Raw genomic sequence first — 26,282 nt, forward strand, 5'->3', positions numbered from 1 at the left:
AAGGTACTTTTAAGGCAGAATTCAAAATGCTAAATGTGCAAATAAAGAATTCTATAAAATACTCAATGAATTTCGTAAACCAAATTCCCTAGAAGGAACTCATCCCATTACTCAAGATTTCACAGAAAAACTGGCAAATCATTACACAGACAAAGCAGACATGTTGGACTCGTACTTAAAACAGAGACAAAGCACCAGCACTAACCCTTTAACAAAACAACAATCCAAGAATACTCTAACCCAGCCACTCCGTTCCTTCCAACACATTTCACACGATGAACTTATGGACCTGGTCAAAGCAAGCAGGCCCTCCTGACCAGTGTCCACCGCAAACTTTCAAGACAATTCTTCTAACAACCTCTGCTGCCACTCCTTAATTCTTTAACTACTGGATTATTTCCAGAAGAACTCAAAGTCATACATATGCCATTTACTGAAGAAAACAAACTTGGACCCGCTGAACCCCGACGACGACAGACCCATTACAAATGGACCTTTCCTGGGCAAACTGATAGAAAGAGCAGTGTTCGCCCACATGTCACAATTTATTAAAGAGAATGCCATACTTTCAGACTTCCAAACAGTATTCCGTCCGGGAAGAGGCACAGAATCTGCCCTCCTTGCCATCTGGGATGACCTGAAGAACACAGTTGACCGCAACTGGGTTGCTGCGCTACTCCTCTTGGATCTCTCGGCTGCCTTTGACACGGCTGACCATGACACTCCGATACAAAGACTCTACGAAGCTGGCATAGATGGGACTGCTGTAGACTGGATTGCGTCCTACCTTTGAACGAGAACTAATGTCATCCATACCCCACCTTTCTCGTCCAAACCATACTCCACAAAAGCAAGGGTCTCTCAAGGCTCTATCGCCCATGCTTTTTAACATCTACATGAAGTCTTCACCGGTACTGATCAATCAATTTCACCTCACGTGCTATTACTATGCAAATGACACGCAAATACTCCTTCAAATGGAATGCCAAAAAGACATTGGAAACTCACCAATTTTCAGCTGTCTCAGAGCTGTGGATCAATGGATGACTTGGAGCCATCTCAAATTGAATGCTTCCAGAACAGAAATACTCAAGCATGGCGATTGGAAACATTATGACCCACTTGCCGCCGCCTGGCCTGATGAACTGGGATCACCACCTAAAGTATTGAAGGAAGTAAGAAACCTTGGAATGACCATGGAATGCAAAGCTATCGATGAATGCCCAAGTGGACAAACTAGCAAGATCAAGCTTTGTCACTATAAAAACTCTGCCACGAATCTTCCCCCATTTGGGATTTCCACACAAGGTCCAAGCTGCCATCTCCCTTGTTCTGTCCAAACTCGATTACGCCAATGGCCTCTACCACGGATCACCTTTAACGACCATGAAAAGACTACAACGGATTCCGAACTCGGCTGCCAGACTACTCTTGCATATCAAACCGCGAGACCACATCTCCCTGCCTTGAAAGCCCTGCATTGATTTCCGGTTGGCAGAAGATCCACGTTCAAGATGCTTTGTATCACCCACAAAGTGATACATGGAATGGGACCACTCTTCATCAGGAATAAAATCACCAAACACATTCAACAAATGAACCTCCGCTATAGAGTGGCACCTCACCTCAAAATCCCAAGATACAGGAAAAAATCATGGGTGGCACATCCTTATCTGCTCAAGCAGCCAAACTATGGAACTCTTTACCCCCAACATAAGATCCACGGACAACCACCTTATCTTCAGAAAACTACTACAGAATTGGCTCTTCCCCACATAAGCAAACAGAAATATACAGCATATCCCTCTGTATATAAGCATTTATTTGTACTATAGATACGTACCTATATATGTTTATTGCTTGGTATAAACATGTAGAATAATTACGTTAATTATTATTATTTTTTTAAGTACAACAAAACTTGAAAACCAGGGTTTATCTAATGTATCTTTAATCTACATATACTTACTTCCTGTATGCATCTATATACCTTCCATGTACTTGGATCTATATATTTATTACTTTTCTCCTAAACAAGCATATTCAATGCACTACTCTACACCTATATCAATATCTTTAATCTACATGTACTTACCTCCTTTATGAATCTATATACTTTCCATGTACTTATGGATCTATATAATTATTGCTTTCTTCTAATTCAGCATATTCAATGCACTACCCTATTTCTCACCCTATACCTCTGTCAATATATCCTCTACATCCACTCTCATTCATCCCAAACCCCATACCACTACGATGATCCCCAAAATAACCCTTTCTAGACTCTCCCCTACTCTACCCCTCCTTGCATCATCTGACACCTCTTTTACTATACCAACCTCCCAAAACAAGCCTTTCTAAACTCTTCCCTCTGACTCTTCCCCTTCACATCCCTTTTACTCATCCCAAGCCTCCTCCTACTGCTATGGCCTCCAAAACAAAAATAAAAGTCTAAATCCTTCACTCTTCTATCCCTCCTCTATCCTTTTCAATCAAAATAACAGACTGACATGTCCACTTCTCAAATTTCATATTTCACTATACTAATTCACCACTAATCCTTTATGGGTTCCAGAGTAGCGTGCTACTCACCAAAAAAGCGCTTCAACATCCCATCAGGGGTAACAAGCGCTATATAAATGCAAACCTTTTTCCCTCCTTCTATCCATCCCCTACCGTTTTCAATCCAAATAACTGACTAACATATCCACCACTCAAATTACTTTCATATTTCACGATACTAATTCAACACTAATCCTTTATGGGCTCAGGAGTAGCATGTTACTCGCCGAAAAAGTGCTTTGACGCCGCATCAGGCGTAGTAAGCGCTATATAAATGCAATTACAATACAATACAATACAATACAATAGAAGCAGTGTGAAGAGTTGTTGGGGATTGGATCCTTAAGAGCGTTCCCTGTAAAATAAGAAACAGAGCTCTATCTGGTCTGTAGAATATGAAACACAGCGCTATCAGGTCTGTAAAATAAGAAACGCAGTGCTGTCAGGTCTGTAAAACATGAAACACAGCGCTATCAGGTCTGTAAAATAAGAAACGCAGTGCTGTCAGGTCTGTAAAACATGAAACACAGCGCGGTCAGGTCTGTAAAATAAGAAACACAGAGCTATCAGGTCTGAAAGGTTTTCTGGACTGGGTGGAGCCGGTATTAGACGTTTGAGACTTGAGGGTGCACTGATGCTCCAGGGTGTATGCGAGGGGAGTCCTGGAGCACGCGCAGCTCCCTGTGGAAGTCTTCCAAGAGCGAGAGTGCACTTAGATCCTCTTGGAATTCTAATAGGGGATCTGGGAATGGGCTGCACAGCTCCTGCGTGTCTGAAAGAATGTTTTGAGGTGGGCAGTACCACGCTTAGATTTCTTGGTGGTACTTTTGTTAGTGGGAAGAGCAGTTACTGGTAAATGTGGGTTGTGTCTGAAGGAGCAAAGTTGTTTTTGACATTCTGGGAGGGATACTGACAATTGGCAACATCTGACACTGTGGTTTTCCCTCCCAGACATGAAAAGACCCAGGCATGAAGTGCATAAAGAGAAAAAAGACAAAGAGAAGGGACTGGAGACCTCGTGTGGCGTGGGAGCCGGCGAATCCATCCAACTGTGCAAGCGCGTGGCAGAAACACCCAAGGACCAAGACAGGTGCCACCCTCCAGGAGATGTGTGACGTGATAACAGTGCCAAGACACTTAACTGAACAGTTTGGGTCGGGGTGTATTTATTTCTCTGTGCTTCAAATAGTTTTAACTGCAGCTACTACAGAAGACCATTCTCTGCTCTCTCTTCTGGCCTAATGAAAACTGGGTAAATATCAGCACACCAGTGCCTGTGAAAGCATGGACGTCAATTCACCAAAATGCCAAGGCTAGCGAAAGTGACATCACACGCCCTTTAACCTCCACTTTCACTCACACACATACTTTCACATACATACAAATTCATACATATACACTCTTTGATGCATAAACACACTCTCACCCGCAAGCACACACACAGCATGCATTTAAATGCATTTTTTACTTAACTCAGCTGCCATGGAAGGGCATATTCCAGCTTTTGTATTACACTATTAATGAATAATACATTTTATTTATTCACTATTAGTGTAATAAAAAATTGACGGAAAATAAAGAGTGGAGCCCCACCTGCCCCTGTGTTCCTTGCACTGATTTTGCCAACTCTGAGACCAGGGGTAGCAAAGGTCAAGCCAGGGGTTGCACCTGAGACCCCTGGCGACCCCTAAATGACGTCCATGTATGAAAGAACAATAGGGCCTGGGAAAAGCCACGTCAGGGACGTGCCTGATAGTGCCTAGCAGTATAAACCCTTTCTGAGGCACCGTGGCACTCCGGAGTGTTGCCCCACTGCTTTTAAGCAGTGTAAATAAAATAAAAATAAAATTATAACACCTCAATGTTATTATCATTTTAGTTGTTCCTGCTGCTTTGTGGCCTGGGCCGGTGGGGTTGCTCTGCTCTCAGAGCAGGGCAGGGGCAGAGTGGTTTTCCCACTCCAAGTGAGCATGAACGTTTGGCCAGCCTTCTCAGGCCGACCAAACAGTCATGCGCCTTTTGCATTTTCTCCATTATAGCCTGGGTGGAGAACATGCTCAGGCCCCCAGTCTCCGTCTGAGCACCGAACCATAGCACTCTAACCAATCACAACGCTGCATTGTAGCGTTGACTGGTCAGTGGAGCCTGGGGACTTCCTGCTTCCTGTACTGGCCCGAGTCCGAAGCGGAGGAGAGACACAGCGATAAGGTACGTGTTTTTTATTTTATTTTTTTACATCCCACCCTCTCGCCCCACTCAACCATCCCCGATCCATGTCAGCCGCCACTGCTGTGGCACCGAACCTGTTGGGAAATACCCCGCCTTCCCTCTAGCCAAGATGGCCTCTAGCTGATGCAAAGCGGTGCAGTGAGTGGGCTGGAGAACTTGGTGCAGTAAATGCCATGATATATGCCCATGCCTGAATTATCAAGATTCCAGATCGAGACGGTTTCCCGCCGTGATACTGAGACATACTTCTCTCTCTAAAATGAATTTCTGACTTAATATCAAGGGCATTTCATAGCCCATTATCTTTGACAAGGTTGCTTATCAAATACCCTTTTAAAAAAAGTTAGATTTATTACTGATTCAGAGCTCTATATCAGCTTCCACAACTTTCTAAGTGAGACCTCAGATTGAACACATTAGATGTGGAGCATAATTACTAGTTCCATAAAACGAACCTTTTTACTTGACTAGAGATTGGAGGTTGGATTTACCTTATCAAGGATCCTTACTGACAGATGGTTACTGTGAATAAGGAGTTATTGGATTCCGGTGCCATTTTATTATAAGGTCTCCTGATTCTCTCGCCGAAAGGTTTACTGTCTGCTCATCGTGGACGGACTTCCTAAACTTGGAGTATTGCTCTCTTAGCTTAAGCCTTGAGAAAGTTACAGAAAGTAACGAAACACGTGTCGGCTGCCATCTGCCACTAACCAGGAGGCTTTAAGAACAGGACCTCCACACATCAACCATACTTCTGCTGTGTAACAATAATCAACAGGACTGTATTAGCCTTATTTGTATTACTGTTTTAGATATTGGTGTCCTAGACATGACTGTAGATTTCTAGTGGAACACAGCTTATTTAAGGTTAGTCAATATAAAACCTGATCTCTTTTGAATTCATGCTTCCTGACTAGCGTTTCCTGTGAGTTGTCACATTTAGTTTTATATGTATCCGTTAGGCTTACAGCCATAAACAAATGTAATTTGAATACGAAGGGCTATAAGAAAATTCTGCCACTAGAGGGCAGAATGTTCTAACAAATAAAACAAAGGCCTCTCGGAGCTCGAGGGGATTTAAATCCCCTCGAGCTCCGAGAGGCCTTTGTAAAATATTGGAATGTTGCTCTGCGGGCATTTACTGGCCCGTAGAAGCATGGAGCACTCCATTGTCTACAATGGAGCTACCAACATTTCAATGTTCTAATTAAAATTAAACCTGATCTATTTTTAATTCATGCTTCCTGACTAGTGTTTCCTGTGAGTTGTCACATTTAGTTTTCTATGTATCCTTTAAGCTTACAGCCATAAACAAATGGTAATTTAAATTTGGAGAGTGCCGAGGTACAATCATTTGTATTAATCGGTTTAATATGGGAGTTCTGCTGAACTTCCGTTAGGTGACATCCTGGGTAGTGGGGTGTTTTGTTACCTTGAGGGGCACCTTAACTGTGGATCTAATATTGTCAACTTACACCATATTGAATATCCATAGGATTGATGTGCAACTGCTTTGACCACCACTACCTCGTATATTCATTGTAGTGGGCTGGAGAACTTGGTGCAGTAAATGCCATGATATGTGCACAGATTAATGCATATTCCGAGTCATACACAGAAACCGAACGCGCTCTTCTAGTGTGTGAAATACTATCGTGTGCTTGGAATGCACGGTGAGTGATTGTTCAGGTGTTGTGAGCACAAGTACAGGATTCCTTGGGATTTCATCATTCTTTCCAGTGTAGGGGAATGACATCGAGGCAAATTTGGGGAAATTGTGGGGTGCTTCATGGCGATCTAGGGTCCCTGCTCATCTGTCAGCATTGGTGAAGTCAGGTCTTCCTTTTAAGTTTTCAATTTCAATTGATAATTCAGAGCGCCAACTAACACAGTGATGTAACATTAGCCCGCTTAGCCCCGTGGTGCAAGGGGGCCCCCCTACGGCAAGGGTGCACGGGGGCGGGCCCCTGCGCTGAGATCTCCTGACTGGGTCTGGGGGGTGCTGTGAGAGGAGGATCTATGTACTTTGCACGACGGACCCCCTCAAGATTTGTTGCACCACTGAACTAACAGTTAACACTTTGGTTGGCTGTTGATGTGTCTTCCATTGTGCATAAAAGTTATATGGACATTGAGTAATCTGACAGGCTAGACGGATGTCTAGTAAGTTAACCTAACTCCAATTATGAATTTTAACAAGGAAGAGTAGGTAGTCCAAAAGAATCTCAAGCAGAGAAGATGGTTAATTAGATGGTGCCTTTAATTAGTCGAAATTTGCACCATCCCTGGTGTTTCTCTTGTGAATACCTCTCCCTTGACTATTGTACCTACTCAAGGGAGGTGGATGTTGCAACCACCGAATGCATTTTTCCCCTGAAGTATGCCTGCCAAGGCGTCAATTTAATACAACATTTCACAAAAAATTATAGTGATTGTGATTGGTAGAAACTCCAATGTAGACAAATTAGCACAAAGAAACATGTGCGGCGTTAGACAGACCCCACAGCAGACAATCATTTTCTCACTCTATGCCCACGGAGGTAGTTTGGGTCTACAGGAATCCAAGTACATCATGGAGACTGACAGACATAATTTTAATTGACGAGAATCAAGGTATGGTGATTGGGCGGGTCTAGGTCCTCAAATATTTCTGGAATGGGAAGAAAACCTTGGATATCACTTGCAGAAAATACTATTATGCTAATCCATTTTTATTTCCTGTTCTTGGGGCGAGCAGAGTGAACTGAGCACACAATTGTAATGCAGATCATGCATTTCTCTTCAGAGTAACAGAAGCCTTAACAGTAGGTTAAATGATGAACAAGGTGAGACTGATAGGGGTAAAAATGGTGATTTTGAGTGCCATTGTTTCCCTCATTTCGGTACTGCACCAAAGCAGAGTGGTGTACACTTAGCACACAACAATACTGCATGCAAATGTGCATGCTCGGGCTTGTGCAAGCACCAAGGGTACATGGAACAAATTGCGTGATGTGCTTAAGTACTCTGTGACATGATTAAGGAAGACATTTCTTTATTATCTAAGGGATGTATTCACTGCCCAACTCAGTGGTGCTCCTTTTATTGATGTTCAAATGATGAAAGGCTGAGTCAGCCCTGACAGTTACCTATCTAATGATCTGCACGTTACGCATAGACGCCTGTACCAAGAGCTAGCCCCACCGAGCTGAATGAAATGCCCTCACCATGAAGGAAAGACTCACACTGCTGTCTCTTACCTGCATCCCACACCTTCAGGCTGTCTTCCTTCATCCTATTGCTTCTTGTTCTTTGTACTCAAGCATGGTAACACTATTGTTTTCCTCTTCTCTCAAGAACCTTCTCCGATCTGAAAGCTCTCAAACTTGGAACTGTGCCAGATAAGCATGCCAAAGAGCACAAGCCTGACAGGTAAATTTAAAGTAGGCCAAACGCTAGCTAATGGTAAGTCATAAATGTCATGTAATTGTCTGCACTGGTTTGGCTTTAGCTTTCCATTCTACCATTTTCTTTGCCATACTGTAGTAGATTCAGAAATCTAGCTCGAAATCTCAGCAATTTGTGTTCTCGACATGGCTGCTGCATTCTCAGACTAACAAAATTGTCGGCCTTTTCTATGCTATTCTTACACAGGGGAATTCTCATGAGTCATCATTAGGGCCTAATTATGAATTTGGAGGTCCATTGGACCGTCACACACAGTGGAGGTGTGGCAGCAGTCGGGGACTGCTGCATCGGTGATCCAACCGCCTTATTTATTATGACTACAGTGGTCGGATCACAATAGGACCATTCAACCACCAGGGATCCGCATTCCCTGGAGGTGGCGCGGCAGTCTGAGGCTGCAATATGCTTCGCGATGCCGCACCGCCAAGCATATTACGAGTTTCCTCACCGCCATCGGTCTCATATCATGCTCACACAATGAAAATGCTGGCGGTGAGGAAACTAAGGGGGCCCTACAGGATCCCTGTTGCCTCTGGGCCTAGGAATACACGCAGGGGGGCACATGGTGTGCCCCCTGTGTGCATGCACCCCCTTTCCTGCATGGCATGGACTTCACAGTCCATGCCGTGCAGGAACTGGCTTTGGTGCTCCCATTGCGTTGCCTTTCTAATAGGCACCGCTGCGGGACCACAAAAAGGACCACCCGCCAGACCAGGAGGAAACTCGTAATCTGGAGGGTGGCCGTTGGTCGAGTTCGGAGGTGTGGGAGCGGGTCGCTGGCATGGTGGCACCCCCTTGCCCTTGGGACTGCCATCTTCCCGTGGCAAACACAAGTAAACTTATGTTGGGGAGCCCGCACGGCCTCCTGCAGCCCCAGGGACCTCCACCTCCCAGGGGCTATTTATTGAAATGAGTGCGGGGAGGCCCATATGGCCTCCCTCTCAGCCCCGGGGACTGCCACCTCCATGGGGCTAATGCAGTGGGGGGGGCTCGTGGACCCCCCCCCCCCCTTCCCCGGGGACCACCACATGCCTGGAGCTTTTTAGTTTTGACATGGAGGGGCCTCATGCCCCCCCATTGAACACCACCTCCCCGTGGCCAAACTCCTTTATTATTTGAGAAATGGGAGGGGGGCCGCATGGCCCCCTCCTGGGCCATTCTCAGCCCCAGAGACCCCCATCACCCGGGACAGACTCTTAATCAAGAAAGGAGGGTGGGCAACATGGCCCCTCTCCTGAAGCCATACATGGCCAGGGACCGTCACCCCCAGGGACGGCTCCTGCTATGTACAGGGGTGCGCCCCAGGACATATATGTTTGTTATGACTTGGCAGGAGCTTTGTTATGACCTGGTAGGAGCATTTTGCTCTCGCTTGCTCAAAGCGGAGCACAATTGATTAACAGAGAGGGAGCTACACGTTAGCAATGCCGGTTCCCGCAGGAGGTGGGGAGCTGGCAGGGACCGTGGAGGCCTTGAGGTTCCCACCGCGGTCCCGAACCATCCGAAATGGGGGCACTGGGCCTTAGATGCGGGGCAGACATCGGCACTGATCCTTTTGGATCTCAGTGCCGCGTTTGACACTGTGTCCCATGTCATTTTGCTGAATCGTCTGTCCGAGGCTGGAGTCACTGGTTCAGCTCTTAAGTGGCTGACCTCCTTCCTCGCCGATAGGACGTTTCAGGTGGTTGCCCCCCCCTTTTGCTTCTTGTATCTTCCCTATAGGCCAGGGGGTCCCACAAGGCTCATCCCGGAGCCCTCTGCTCTTTAATCTTTATGTTCAACCTCTGGCGGGTGTAGCCAGGAGCAGAGGTCTGACCATGGTCTCTTATGCCGACGATACTCAGTTGGTGGTGACTCTCTCGAGTGACCCCGAGCAGGACGCCAGGTAATTTCAGGGCGACCTCTCGATGGTTGCCGAGTGGATGACTGCCAACTGTCTTCAACTGAATACCAACAAGTCAGAAGTGTTGTTGGTGGGAGGGAACCATGGTTGTTGGAGCAAAATGTGGTGGCCCAAGAGCTTAGGTACGGCTCCTATCCCTAAGCCCGTAGTGAAGAACCTGGGGGTCTGGATGGACAGCTCACTTAATTTTCAGATTCAGACAAAAAAGGTGGCGGGAACATGTTTCGGTTTGTTGCGCGGGTTCAAACCTATCCTGGCTTTCTTTGATGCTACGACCAGGCAGGTCATTATTCAGACCCTGATCTTGTCTAGGCCCGACTATGCTTGCTCGCTGTATTTGGGAGCTAATAAATCTGAAATAAAGAGGCTACAGAGAGTCCAGATCGCGGCCGCAAGATCTCTTCTGGGTTTGCGCAGAACCTGCACAGTGACCAGTGCTATCCGTCGCCTCCACTGGTTGCCTGTGGCCAGGCGAATTGAGTTTAAGGCACTGTGTATTGCCTTTAAAATTTTGAAACTGGCATCTCCACAAATTCTGTCTGATCTTCTTTTACCTTACATTCCTACACGATCACTTCGATCCATGGGACAATGCCTGGTAGTGATCCCCCGGGTGAGAAGAGTCCGTGCAAGCGGGTGCTCTTTTCGTAATAGAGCTGCCATTCTGTGGAATTCTTTGCCGGCCCACATCCGTGTACTCACCAACTATCTTCACTTTAGGAAAGCCATTAAGACATTCCTGTTTCCTCCCTTGTAGGCCTTCCGCGCTGCTCTCTTGTTGATTAGCGCCGCAGCTGTTGCGCTCTACAAAACTTTAACAATACATAACACATAACATAACAGGTGGGGAGCTGGCAGGGACCGTGGAGGCCTTGAGGTTCCCACCGCGGTCCCAAACCATCTGAAATGGGGGCACTGGGTGGGACTAGACCACCCACACTAGAGGCCTGATCCCAGGGGATGGGGGTCCCAGGGGCCAAAATTAGCCCAGGGAAAGGGGGCCATGCAGCAATTCACCGGAGGCCACGTCGCTTTCACCACCACTCTGCAAACACGCCTCCTGCTGCACAGCTGGTTGGGGAATGAAGTTCCCTTGACTGTAGAGGGTCCTTGGGGGGCAACAAGCCCTCCTGTTATCTCCAGTAAGTCCCACACTGCTGGATTGCAGAGAGGTCTTCTCCACAACTGTGCAAACGTGCCTCCTGGCACACTCCTGGTTGAGGGATGAAGTCTCCATGGCTGCTGAGGGTCCTTGAGGGCCAACTACCCCTCCAGTAACTTCCAGTAGGTCCCACACATCGGGATTGCGGAGATGTTGTTGGAGGCCCACCCCCTTTACCCTCCACTCTGCAAATGCACCTCCTGGTGCACTACTGGTTGGGGGATGAAGTTCTCTTGGATTCTGAGGGCCCTTGGGGGCCAAAAAGCCTTCCTGTTACCTCCAGTAAGTCCCTTACAGTGGGATTCCTTAGAGCTGGTTGGAGGCCCGTCCCCTTTTGTCATCACTCTGCAAACATGACTCCTAGTTAAAAAATGCATAGAAATTCCCTTAAAAAACAAAGGTTACAGGGAGGTTATGGTAAGGAGTAATAATGTGAAAAATCTTAGAAATTAACTCAACAAACCAAAGGTTACAGAGATGTTCTAGTTAGGAAATAGAATTAAAATTACTTTAGAAATTCACTGAAAAAAAACAAAGGTTACAGAGACGTTATAGGTAGGCTCAGCTTTCACTCATACAAAACCAGTGAAATTCAGCAGTTGTAGTTAGGGCTCCCGGTTTTACCGTATTTTATTTTTTTACATTTCTGTCCTTATTTATAGTTGTTTTATGGTCATTTTATTTGTGTTTATCCACATTTATTTTTGTCGCAAGCAAAAGAAGACCCTGCAGCTAGTATTTTTCCACATTCTTTTAGACAGACAATGTACACTTGCACTCGGTTGTTATAGCTGTTTCTGAAATTGGAGCCCATGGTAAGTGCATTTTACATATTGTAAGCAAATGTCTTCCCTGTCCACTTGGAAAAGATGCATGAATTAGGGGTATTGATTAGGTCTTGTTAGTGCAGCTGTCTGCAAAGTCCAATTGTTGCCCACTCTTTAAAATATACCTAGAACAAGCTTTGTATCTACATACAAGACAGTTTTTTACCTCACCACATGCCACTAGATATTTCGTGCTTCATTGCCCCCTCTAGAAAGTGATTCAATTGTAATGCATGAGGAATCTCAAAAATGCATTACCCCTGAAAAGTATACTAAATCATTAGTATCTGTCTTGTTAACTCCCTTATCTCCTGTGTGTGTTATATGAAGAATGCCATCCCAGTATTGGCAAAGTCAGAAAGACTAACTTTACTGTGCTAAATATCATCTAGGCAGAAAATAAGTATGGCACGAATCAAACACATGGCAGCAAATTTAACATTGCATCACTAGTCATACACAGGCATCAAATAAGGGTAGATCTTACACTTCACAACATAAACAATGAGAATGTACCACATTTAAACCAAACCATTTCTTAGGAAGTAACCCACATCATAAGTGTATACGTTCCAAATAGGACCGAATTAATACAACTGTATCAAAATATTCCATCACAGGCAGATAACGAGTCTTTTACTCCGGTGAGCGATCTCTCACCCAAAGTTCCTCACCAATACCAGATACCAGGAGATGCTTCACAGGATTTCCAAGAGCAAAAGTGGGCTATCCAGTCAAATGGTTGCAATCCAAGAGGTTCCGGGTGTAAGAACCTCTGCGAAGGATGGCGCTCTCAGCACATCGCTGAAGAGTGACATATTGTCAATGAACTTACTCGATTTTAACAGATAGCGTGCTTGTCGCTGTGAAAGTGGGTCTGATGACACAGAATGCTCACTGGGAAAAGAAAAAAACAATGCACTTCTGGTAAATAGCATGCGCTGACTTCCTTTCATTACAACAATGGGGCCACACAGCCCCTCTCCCCAAATCTTCTTGGGTTCCGGGGACCCCACCACAGTGACAAAATATAAGCGGAAGGGAGCATGCAGTCCCCCTCCCTCAACCCAAATAGGCCCAAGGACCCCATCCCCCAGGGTCAATCAAATAAAAATAGGAGGGGGCCGCGTGGCCCTCCTCCCCCAGCACTAATTGGCCCCAAAACTCTACCCCTGGTACCAAAAATAGTAAAAAAGGGGGAGGGGGCCTTATTAGGCCACAAGGACCCTATCCCCAGAGCCATTTATTTTTTAAAAGGGGATGGGGGCCGTGCGTCTATCCTCCCCAAGCCTTCTCATGCTGCAGGACCCATCCCCATGGCCATCTGTCTTTTAAGGGGAGGAAGCCATGCTGCCCTCCCTCGCTGAGGCTCTTTTGGCCCCAGGGATTCCATCTCCGGGGCCATACATTTTTTAAAAAGAGGAAGGGGCCCTTATTAGCTGCCTAGGACCCTATCCCCTAAGACCACATTAGTGGAGGGGGACTGTGTGGCCCTACTCCCCAAGCATTATTAGGCCTCGGGGACCCATTGCCCAGGGCCGTATTTTATTAACAACAAGAGGGGGCCATGCGACCCCCCTCCCCCGAGCCTTATTAGGCCTCAGGGACCCCATCCCTTAGCTGAGTAATTAATAAAGGGAGGGGAGAGCAGCCACCTCCCTGCCCCTAATTAGGCCGTGGGACACCATCCCCCAGTGCTGAAATTTAAATAAAAGGGGAGCGGGCCACATGGTCCCCTGCCAGAGTCTTCTCAAGCCCCAGGTACACCACCCCCGGCACCATCTGTTTTTTAAATGTTGAGTGACCACATGGTCCTCCTTCCCAAGCCTTATTAGGCCCCAGGGACCCATTGCCCAGGCTGTATTTTATTAAAAACTCATGCACTTCCATACACAGTCATGTCAACTCACTTGCCAGACTACATTAACTATAACTTGCCCATTCTCCATGGAATACCTATACCCTTGCATATTATATAATTTATAGGATGTGAAATTATTGAATTAATATCAACACTTATGACATCTGAAATTAGTTGATTTGCAAATTCGTGAGTTATAGTTAATGTAGTGTGGTGAGTGAGGTGACAAGACTGAGTACGGAGGTGCACATGTTATATTAACATGAAGGTGGTACGCAAGTATAAACGTGAGTTATAAGTAGGACTTATAGTAATGTGAAAGTAGTGTGTAAATGTTGAATTTACCAGATAACTGTAACTTTAGAATTTCTAATGTTTGTGTAGTTTAAGTTGGGTTTGTCATAAATAAGAAATGAATAAGTGTGTAAGTTTAAATTTAAAAAGATAACTATAACTTTCAAATGTTTGTGTAGTTTAAATTTGGTTTGTATACCAAACATCAAAATGTTTTCCTAATTATAACTTATCTTTAACCTTTGTTTTTTAGGGGAAATTTCAATGGTTTTTATAATGTTAATAAAAAATGTGTAATATTAGTACAGTTTACTGTTGTCGAGTGGAGTGTTAAGTGGAGTGTAGTAGAATATAGCAGATGAGTGTTGTAAAGTGTACTGTAGGACAGTAAAGTGACGTACAGTGGAGTGGAGTAGAGTGGAATGAGGTAGACTGTAGTGGCGTAGACTGGAATGGCATATGGTGGAGTGGCATAGAGTGGAGTTGCATACAGTGGAATGACGCACAGTGAAGTTGGATAGAATAGAGGGTCGTACAGTGTAGTGGTGTATACTGAAGTGGCGTACGAAGGAAGAGCATATAGTACAGTGGCATAAACTGGAGTACCATACACTGGAGTGTTATACAGTGGGATAGTATACATTACAGTGTGGTAGCGTAGAGTTATGTCATCTTAATAGTATAGAGTGTATATGTGCACAGTGTATTGGTGTACAGTGGAGTGGTATAGACTGCAGTCTTTTACAATGTAGGGGCATATTTTAGAATGTCGTATAGTAAAATAGCGTACAGTGCATTGGCATACAGTGGAGTGTAGTGGAGTGGTGTAAGCTGGAATACCGTACACTGGATGGGTGTTCGGGTACAGTGGACATGCATAGAGTGGAGGGTGGGACAGTGAACTGGCGTAAAGTTAAATAGCGTAAACCAGAGTTGCGTGGATTGGATGCGGTGTAGAGTGGAGTTGCTCACAGCAGAATAGCGTACACTGGAGTGGGGAAGAGTTTAACAGAGTACAGTGGAGTGGCGATAGTGGAGTACTATAGAGTGGACTGGCAAACAGTGCAGTAGCATATAGTGGAGTAATGTTGAGTTGAATAACGTTCAGTGAACTGGCGTTAAATCATAAGATGTACAGCTGAGTTGCATATAGTGGAGTAGCGTAGAGTACAGTGTTGTAAAGTGAAATAGGGTTAACTGTAGAAGCGTAAAGTATAGTAACATACAGTGGAGTGTGTTTAGTGAAGTGGGGAACAATGTAGTGTTGAAAAGTGTAAAACCTTACAGTGGATTGCGGTAGGGTGCACTGGTGTATACTGCAGTTCAGTACAATGGAGCACCATAGAGTGTAGTGGCATACAGTGGGATAGCGTACAGTGGAGTTGCATACAGGGGAATTTTGTGGAATAAATTGCCGTATAGTGTAGCGGCGTACAGTGGAATGCCATATATTGCAGTGTTGTAGAGTTTACCTGCATACATTTTAATATCATTTAGTGGAATAGCTTAAAGTGCAGTTGTGTCGAGTGGAGTGTGGTACACTGAAGTGGCGTAAAGTGAAATAAAGTAGAGTGGAGTGGCGTAAAGTGGAGAAGCATACAGTTAAGTGGCATACAGTTGAGTGGTCTGCAGTGGACTTACGTAGAGTGGATTGAGGTACATTGTAGTGTGTTAAAGTGAAATAGCGTGTAGTAGCGTGGAGTGGCATACAGCAGAATAGTGTACACTGTAGTACAGTACAGTGCAATAGTATATAGTGCAGTAACGTACAATGGAGTAGCATACAATAGAGTGGCATACAGTGGAGTAGCGTACACTAAAGTATTGTGGAGTGGACTAAAGATTAGTTTAGTGGTGTTAAGTCTAGTGACACAGTTGAGTGGTATATAGTGGAGTATCGTAGAGTACAATGCCATACAGTTGAAAAGGGTTAACTGTAGAAGTGTACACAGCAGTGAGGTACAGTGGAGTGGCGTAGAATTTCATGCTGTAAAGTTTAATAGCATACAGTGGATTGTGGTAGAGTGGAGTGCCAAATCCTGCATTTCAGTACAATGAAGAGGCATATAGTGGAGTGGTGTAAATTGAAATAGTGTAAACTGCAGTATATATAGATAGATAGATATATATATATATACAGAGAGAGAGAGAGAGATACATAGCTATGGATATATATATAATAAATATTTTTTTCATTGAATAAAATACTGAAATACTCATGAAAAGTGATTTGTGGCTCTGGCTCAAATGTGTAAAACCACTGAAATTTGCTAGTAATGGTTCACGGTGCACACAATGCACACCATAACTATCTTTGCCAACCATAATTTAGTTTTGCTACACAGGCTCTTTTCCCTGTGCCATAGTCAAACTGTTGTTTTTAGCATTGGGGCAACGTTTGTTACCATTGTACCCTATTTATATCCATACCTTTGTGACATTATGGCATCTCAAATTGTGGGAATCCGAAGCCTTGTATGCAAAATACATGTAATTTTACATTGTGTACCCGAATCTATGGGATACCTTCCCCCCAGTACTTGCATGTAGAATATTTCAGGTTCATTGCCAACCACATCTTGTAATTTAACTTCCACATTAAAGATGTGAAACAAATATGTGCTATGTCAAATCTACCTGCTCAGGGAAGGCAAATATGAAGCTACTTACTGATTTCAGAAGCATTGTTCAAATCCTTGATTTCTCAAGAAGAAATTCAGTGACTGGTTCTTTGGCTGAAAGTGTTTTCTTTGTTGGCTTTACCAGTGGGTATGAGGAGGTGGTAAATGACTGTGCAGTCATACGTTATACAAGGCATACTTCCATATTCCTAAATTCCAGTGTCTCATGTTGTATTTTTCATCTACAGGAACCTTTCTATCACATCTCCAAAACCCATCTCTCATGCTGCTGGACCACAAACCCACCCAACAGACCCAAGGCGTGAGAGGTAATTTGGGAACATACCTGGTAGACTGATCTTGAAAAGAAATGAAGGCAATAGCTTTTTAATCAGTGTATTTATAAAAAAAAACATTTTTTATGTGTATGACCTGAGAGTGTCTCTTTGCCCATTTCTGTTTTCACAGGTATCGCGCCTGTCATAGAAAGAGCGTTAGGTGTGAGTCTCGCAGTATTATTGTTTGTTGAATTAGATCATACCTCTATTTTTCATTTGTCCATACATATTATGATTGCTGCTTTTTTGCATCTATCACCATCTTTGACAAAGGCCAGAACAATTACAGATGTATTTTTCATGCTCATCCTGTCTTATTTCTCAGTTGTATTCCCTTATGAAGGCCTTATTAAGAGCAGTCTTTGATCAGAAAGCTGATAATTCATATTTTTCTCGCAGTCAATGGACAAAATAATGCCACGTTTGGAATACTTAGCATTTTTATGAAAATCAACTATTTTAAGACAAGCAGTTATATTTTAGATAATTTGTTTTAGATTTTCTTTCCAACCTACAGAAAGCCTCTATTGAATCCCAAATGAGTTCGAATGTGCATGCCTCATTTTGAGCTGCCAAACAGTCAGTTATCTTTGGTAGCATTGTCCTCTCAAAGGAAAATGTTGAGGCATCAATAATGACTCTATTCATTGCAGGATTGTGTTGATCTATAATTAAAATAATTTGCTTGCAATACATTTAAAATTCAAGATCTTTTATACCCTACTTCCATGCTCATAATTGCCGACTTTGTAGTTGGTTTTGTGTTTTCATTGCTATAATTAGGTTTCAAATTGTTTATTTCATCAGACTCAATGGGGAAGTTGTTCAAAGGTTTCCACTTTCCACTCATTATCAGAGACCTTTAGGGTTAGTGTTCATGAGTGTAGGGTTGTCATATAGGATAAAAGAGAGTACTTTCCATTACTGTAACTTCAATGACAGTCCCTTTCCTCCCACATCCACATGACCACCTAGCTGGTGAGGGTATTTAAAAAAAATAGCTAATCTTAAATTCTGGGGTCAAAACACACGAAAATTGTCTAATTACAACAACATGGACGTAAATGTTTGAGTACTCAATTGAAAATTTACTTTAGTAGTAATTTCTTATTTGTACACCTCCCCGCGCTGCCCTTTAAACTTACTTAACACACATGTGAAATCTTAACTGTGTTAAACCATTTTGCATTCTCCATAAAGTGCTTTGTCAATCTTTGTTTAAAATTCTGTCTTCTTACTGATGTAAGTACATTCATTCTCATTTTTATTTCACTAGATATTTGTCCAAGATGAAACTTGCCACGTGGACATATCATTTTAATATACTACATTTGGAATGTCACATGTTGCGCAATACTTGAGCTTTGTTATTGTTCCTGTTTTCCTCTGTTTTATTAGTGAAACTTTCACTGCAGTATTGTAATTATGAATGAATTAGAACGTTCTACAATCAGGTCACATCATTCACTTCACTTAATGTAAAAATGTGACCCAAATGAACATTATTTTTTATATGGAAATGATGTTAAATAAAAATAGAAGTGTCTTCTTATGTAAATAAGACTGACAGGAACCGTTTATATTTGGCAACAGGTTCCCATCCAAGACCGATAATAAACGTTTCCTGTGTGGCAGGTTACTTTGGGTGAACTACATTATCCCAAACAGTGAAAAATACAAGAAATGTGAAAAGTGGATGGTGAACAAATTTCGTTTAAGAGGAAATGTGGTAAGAGAACGAATAGAAAACATCACTTAGGAAGAAACTGCACGAAGGTCATTGGAAACGGAACCAGACAGGAGAAGGAAGGTTATCACACCTTCCAGTCAATAATCTTGAAAGACTGGCATACTAAATGTAACATATTTAATGAAATGTCCTTGTGGCGAGTAAGTTATATCGAGGAAAACCGTAGTAGATAGGAAAGAATGCATGCATATCTACCATGAGAACACAGATTTTCAAATCAAGTTAGCTAATTTGTTCAAAGATCAGCGAGGACAGGGGATAGAAATGAACAATTTCTACAACGGGAAGCCTGGTGGATTGAATACTTGAAAACATTAAAAACACTTGATACAAGATTTTTTGTGTTTGTTGGGATAGAAAGAATGACATCATCTGTATGAGAAAAATTCAAAAGGTAATGTATTTAATCTCGATCTTTGGAGGAACAGAAAACAACGAAGTGGGTCATTGTAGATAAAGAGAACTGGAAACAGATATAATAGTTTTGTAGGATTTTAAGAGAGACAACTGGAAAGTCCATGACGAATGAAGCATCAACGACAATGCAAGAAGACATGAACAAAAGTATTTAAGAACTGTAAGAATTTCACAAGGTTGACATATTTAAAACAGATTGAGTTTATGTATAGAAGCAATAGTAAAACAACTTATAATGTAAAAAATATATATATATATATATGGTGGTACGAGGTGCACAAATGGAATAAAATTCACCTTGCACTATATTCTCTTGGGTCCATGGTCGTCTTTTCATGTTGATTGGGAGCAGTAGACGAAGTTCTTCGCATATATATATATATATATATATATATATATATATATATATATATATATATATATATAATTATAATCACAGAAAAAAACAAAGGTTTCAGGGGTGTTCTAGTTAGCTGGCCATTTTACTCCTACAAAACAATAAAAATTCCTCCGTTATAGTTAGTTCTGCTAACTATAACTCGCACGCCCGCAATGCACTGCTGATGATGTCACATATTGCATCATTCATGACATGGTCAGTAACATCACTGATGACATCTCAAATGACATCACTGATGACATCACTGATGACATCATCCAGTGAATGTGGTTTAGTTTGAAATTTAAATATGTATTGTATATATATACCAATCTGCATTGAAGATTGAGTGGATATATAACTGTCTGGATGGAGGATTTAGTAGCTGTCTGACTGTCTGTTTAAGTGAGTAATTAAACGTGTCTCACTTAATATATGGATTAGTAACTAATCTATGTGAATGTGTGCATCACTGTCTGTTGTATAACATGCTGCATCAGTTGGTCACTAACTACATGAGTGTGTATATTAGTTATTGATTAGTTGGGTGAGTATTTGTATGGGACACTGAGTTTATGTGTGGTTGGATGTGGTGTGTGTAACTATGCATAGATGTGTGAATGGTTGATTGACTAGGTGTATAGGTTTAAGAGTGCATGTGGAAACAGTTGTTTGGGTGACTGAGTATTTATTTGTGTGTTGGTGAGCGAATATATGTTTTAGTTGTACATCTTCAACAAAGTAAAAAAATAAAAGGCATTGTATGTGAGAGTTGGTGTATATAAATAAGTATGTGTAAGAGTCAGTGATTGTGAGAGTAACTATATGAATGAGTGTATAATTGTAATGGTGATTTCCTAACATGTTAACTATGAGTTTCTATGTGTTTGAATAAATGAGGTGTTGTTGGATAATTGTGTAAGTGAGTAAATGCAAGTGTGATTAATTTTTTTCATGAGTGAGTAGGATGACTGCATAACCGACTAAGATGACTGCTGAAGAGTCAATGTCTATATATGTGTATAAGTGCATTTGATAGTGTTCTATTAATTAGTGACTGCATGTATAAATGATTTGGTTATTGAATGGGTAGTTGTGTGTGTAGACTTAGGAATCAGTGAGTTCGTATGTAGTAACTGGTATTGGTGTGTGTTAGACCTGGCACCATTGGCGTGGGTCTCCCTTCCATTTTTGCTGGTGCCTCATGTTTTTGCTGGTGACAGATGCTTTGGGCGCTGTGCCACTGCTGTCCAGTGCCACAGTGCAAGTGCTCCCTACTGTAAATTAATGTATTGATTAGTGATTCCATGATTGACTGATTTGGTTTACTTGTCAGACCCTAGTATAGTGCACTGAGTGTGCCCAGGGCTTGTAAATCCAAATGCTGCTGGTGGGCTTGCAGCACTGGTTGTGCCACCCACAGAAGCAGCCTTATAAAATGTGCCTAAGGTCTGCCATTGCAGAGCCTGCGTGCAGTCTGGTACTGTCATGCTGACTGGGCAAGTGCACCCACTTGCCAGTCCCTAAACCTTCCCTTTTCTTCATATCAGACACCCCTATGGTAGGCCCAAGGGCAGGGTGCATTGTAAGTATAAGGTAGGACATGCCCTGATGTGTGTGGCATGTCCTAATAGTGAATTACAGCCATTTTCGTTTTTCACTATTTCAAGGCTACCTGTTCTCCATAGGCCAGAATGGGCTGTTAGATTATTATATGTTTATAATCCTAACTGACTCAGAGAACATGGTAGAAATCCGAGTTTAGTATGCCTGAACTCAGAATGATAAAATGCATCTTTTAGTGAAGTTGGTTTTAACATTTTGGGTTTGAAAATACCACTTTTAGAAAGTAGGTATTTTCTTGACTAACCTTTCAAGCCTGCCTCTGCTAGGTTGTGTATTCCTTTGTCTGGTTTCTGTGAGTGACAGCGCTGGGGGATTCCAAGAGACAGGATGAGTCAGCCCAGTGGTGAATAGAGAGATCTGCATCTAGATGGGAGGGAGGGGTTAGACCTGAACCTTGAATAGGGCTGTGCCTGCCTTCCACAATGCTGGCTCCACCTCCTGGGAAGCGGCTGATGTCTCTGCCCTGCACATTGACTGAAGAGAAGGAAGACTGTCAACAAAGTGCTCCAGGGCTGTACTTGCCTTCCACAATGCTGGCTCCACCTCCTGTGGGGCGTCTGATGTTTCTGCCCTGCACTGTGAAAGGAAAGGAGAAGTCTGGTAAACAGAGTGCTCAGGAACTGGTTTGGACTGGGCAAAGGCCCCTCTCCCCTCAGAGAACAAAAGATTTTGGGGTACAAGTAGTGGGACCCTGATCCCAAGAATTTAGATCACTTTTGGAACAAGAAGAAACCTTTACTGAGGAGTGGAACCTGAAGAAACTGAGGAGAGACTATCCCTAAGCTGAAGTGCTGCTTGGGGGATTGGCCTGCAGTGGTTTGTCTGACTGCCAAAGGAAGGAGAAGAGACTTTGTGTGCTTATTTCAACTTGTAAGGATCTCCAAGGGCTTGGAACAGAGCTTGCCTCCTGCTGAAGTCTCAGGGACAACAGACTTCAACCCCCAGCTCCCCAGAGTTCTTTGGAAGTGCCTGCTGCTGTTTTGGGCCTTTTGAGGGACTGCATGTCACAAGGAGCTGGAAGCGCGACTCGCCGAAGCATGTCGCCGTTGCTGCTGCTGCCGTCGCACTTCTGAACAAGGGTGTCGCCGCTGGAGTTGTCGCACTGCACCGCATCGAGAGAAGCGTCTCGCAACAAAGAGGAAGCGTGTCGCCGTCGCTGCTGCCTACCGTCGCGCTTCTGAACAAGGGTGTCGCCGCTGGAGTTGTCGCACTGCACCGCACCGAGAGAAGAGTCTCGCAACGAGGAAGAAGCGTGTCGCCGTCGCTGCGTCACACTTCTGAACAAGGGTGTCGCCGCTGGAACTGTCGCATTGCACCGCATCAGAGAAAGCGCCTCGCATCCCCAAGAAGCACGCCGCCGTCGGAACTGCTGCCATCGCATTTCTGAACAAGGATGTCGCCACTGTAGTTGTTGCATCGTGCGGAAGCTTCACGCATCATGGGAGAAGAGTGTCGCAGTTGGAGCTGTTGCCGTCGCACTTCTGAAAAAGGGTGTCGCCGCTGCAGTCCACGCATCGAACCGAGAACTTCTCTCATCCCCGGAGAAGCGTGCCTCATCTGGAAGATCTTCACTTCTTTATTTCTTTGCACCAGAACTTTGCCGCCTTTCCATCGCTGCGACATTGCTTGTTGTGGAAGCACAACGCATCGTAAGGTACATTGACTCAAAGTGTCGCATCTTAAGAACTGAACTAAGCTAAAAAAACTACCATCTTAAAGTAATAGTATTGAGTATTTTTGTCGTTTATGGTCTTGTGGTAAATCTATATAAAGTATTCTTATTTTTTATATAAAACCTGTGTGGTGTCCATTTGTAGTGTTGTCACTGGATTACTGTATGTGGTCACAAATGCTTTACACACTGCCTCTGAGATAAGCCTGTCTGCTCGTGCCAAGCTATCAAGGGGGGGGAGCAGGGGTTATTTTAGGAGTCTACCCTCTTACCCTGACTAGAGGCAAGGGTCCCTATTTGTCACAAGTACCTACCTGTGCCAACTAGAGAGCCCCAAATCTAAATAGTGTGTCAATGGTTTCAAATTTGGTACTCTGTATTTTACAGTGAGTGATGAAAGGTTATACTAGTGTATGATGAGGTGTATCAGATTGTCACATGGATGATGTCATCAGTGATATCATCAGTGATGTCATTAGTGATGTCACTGACCATGTCATGAATGATGCAATATGTGACATCATCAGCAGTGCATTGCGGGCGCGCAAGTTATAGTTAGCAGAACTAACTATAACAGAGGAATTTCTATGGTTTTGTAAGAGTGAACTGACCAACTAACTATAACACCCCTGAAACCTATGTTTTTTTCTGTGAATTTCTAAGGTTTTTTAAATGCTAATTTCCAACTATAACGTCTCTGAAACCTATGTTTTTTTCAGTGAATTTCAAAGCTTTTTTAAATGCTAATTTCTAACTATAACGTCTCTGAAACCTACTTTTTTTTAGTGAATTTCAAAGGTTTTTTTAAATGCTAATTTCTAAGTGTGATAGTAGTTATACCTATTTTTTTGTACTGATTTTCTACATTTTTTTTAACTATTTATAAATATTTTATTCATTACATAACGTTATATATTTTTCTGAAAATTGCAAGAAAAATGTAAAAAAAAAATTCAAACTGAAATATTGATTAATTTTTTGGTTTTCACTTTAATATATTTATATTATTTTCTTTAAAAATAAAAAGTTTCCAATTTTTTTTCGGAGTCGCGCACTCAAAGCGTACACATCACAGTGGGTGCGTGGATTCTAGCCGTCATTTTAGAAAAGTCGTGAAGGATCCGCTTACGGTGTGTGACGGCTGCATGTTTTTCAGTTACATCATATACATTTAATATTACGTGATGTGCGCGATTGGTATGCGACCAGTCCACGACTCCTGCTCCTGCGCATTCGCGACATGCGCATTACGGTACGAGATGCTTTCGCGGTGGCGGGTCCCGCGTGACGTCATATACGTGCTGGGGCACGCTGGGTGTGCCATTCCCCCCCAAAAAAATGATGTTCCAAAATGATATGTTTGTGTCTTTAATATACATATTAGGGCAAGAGATTATCAAAGATATTCATAAAAATAATATATTTGTACTGATAATAAACTTATATTATTTTTAAATATATTTTCGCAAAGTCGGGTGCATGCATTTTGAATGCAGAGAACCAGGTCAGCAAAGCTGCTGTAGAGCCAGAGAAACCAGGTCAGCAGAGCCATTGTAGAGCCAGAGAACCAGGTCAGCAGAGCTGCTCTGGAGCCTAAGAAGCAGGTCAGCAGAGCTGCTCTAGAACCAGAGACCTAGGTCAGCAGAGCTGCTCCAGAGCCAGAGACCCAGGTCAGCAGAGCTGCTCTAGAGCCAGAGAACGAGGTCAGCAGAGCTGCTGTAGAGCCAGAGAAACCAGGTCAGCAGAGCTGCTTTCGAGGGAGAGAAATAGGTCAGCAGAGAGCTGCTTTAGAGCCAGAGAGCCAGGCCAGAAGAGCTGCCTTAGAGCAAGAGAACCAGGTCAGCAGAGCTGCTCTAGAGCCAGAGAACCAGGTCAGCAGAGCTGCTTTAGAGCCATAGAACCAGGTCAGCAGAGCTGCTCTAGAGCCTAAGAACCAGGTCAGCAGAGCTGCTTTAGAGCCAGAGACCCAGGTCAGCAGAGCTGCTCTAGAGCCAGAGACCCAGGTCAGCAGAGCTGCTGTAGAGCCAGAGAAACCAGGTCAGCAGAGCTGCTTTAGAGGGAGAGAAATAGGTCAGCAGAGAGCTGCTTTAGAGCCAGAGAGCCAGGCCAGAAGAGCTGCCTTAGAGCAAGAGAACCAGGTCAGCAGAGCTGCTTTAGAGGGAGAGAACCAGGTCAGCAGAACTGCTTTAGAGCGAGAGAACCAGGTCAGCAGAGCTGCTCTAGAGGCTCTAGAGCAGCAGAGCTGCTGTAGAGCCAGAGAAACCAGGTCAGCAGAGCTGCTTTCGAGGGAGAGAAATAGGTCAGCAGAGAGCTGCTTTAGAGCCAGAGAGCCAGGCCAGAAGAGCTGCCTTAGAGCAAGAGAACCAGGTCAGCAGAGCTGCTCTAAAGCCAGAGAACCAGGTCAGCAGAGCTGCTGTAGAGCCAGAGAAACCAAGTCAGTGGAGCTGCTTTAGATGGAGGGAACCAGGTCAGCAGAGCTGTTGTAGAGCCAGAGAACCAGGTCAGCAGAGCTGTTGTAGAGCCAGAGAACCAGGTCAGCAGAGCTGCTCTGTAGCCTAAGATCTAGGTTAGCAGAGCTGCTCTAGAGCCAGAGAACCAGGTCAGCAGACCTGCTGTAGAGCCAGAGAAACCAAGTCAGCAGACCTGCTGTAGAGCCAGAGAAACCAAGTCAGCAGAGCTGCTTTAGAGGGAGAGAACCAGGTCAGCAGGGCTGCTTTAGAGCCAGAGAACCAGGTCAGCAGAGCTGCTCTAGCTGACACTGACTGACTGACACTGACTGACTGACACTGATTGACTGACACTGACTGCTCTCTACTACTCTACTACTCACTCTCTACTACTCACTCTCTGATACTACTCTCTACGGCTCACTCTACTACTCTCCACTACACACACTCCACTACACACACTCCACTACACACACTCCACTACACTACTCACTCTCTACTACTCACTCTCTACTACTCACCTTCACTCTACCACTCACTCTACCACTCACTCTACTACTCACTCTCTTCTACTCACTCTCTTCTACTCACTCTCTTCTACTCACTCTCTTCTACTCACTCTACTACTCACCTTCACTCTACCACTCACTCTACCACTCACTCTACTACTCACTCTACTACTCACTCTACTACTCCCTCTGCTACTCTCTCTGCTACTCACTCTCTACTACTCACTCTCTACTA

The 26,282-nt window shown here is 43.7% G+C and overlaps 1 protein-coding gene across 5 annotated transcripts in view; it reads left to right on the forward strand.

Moving 5' to 3' along the window:
• Nucleotides 1–26,282, forward strand: part of LOC146857170 (transcription elongation factor A protein 3-like) — a 200,230-nt gene that overhangs the window by 81,039 nt on the left and 92,909 nt on the right. For 4 of the 5 annotated variants that reach the window (XR_014979861.1, XR_014979862.1, XM_085647658.1 and 1 more), the window contains exons 4-6: nt 3,517–3,655; nt 8,131–8,205; nt 17,158–17,238. Coding sequence is in view for 3 of the 5 variants with exons in the window: in XM_085647658.1 (XP_085503784.1) it covers nt 3,517–3,655; nt 8,131–8,205; nt 17,158–17,238 (295 nt within the window). In the remaining 2 variants the exon portion in view is untranslated. The remainder of the gene's footprint in view (nt 1–3,516; nt 3,656–8,130; nt 8,206–17,157; nt 17,239–26,282) is intronic. The other variant, XM_085647659.1, reaches the window with a different exon arrangement.

The sequence above is a fragment of the Triturus cristatus genome, chromosome 3_2 (assembly GCF_964204655.1).
Source record: "Triturus cristatus chromosome 3_2, aTriCri1.1, whole genome shotgun sequence".
In the NCBI taxonomy this organism is placed as follows: domain Eukaryota; kingdom Metazoa; phylum Chordata; class Amphibia; order Caudata; family Salamandridae; genus Triturus; species Triturus cristatus.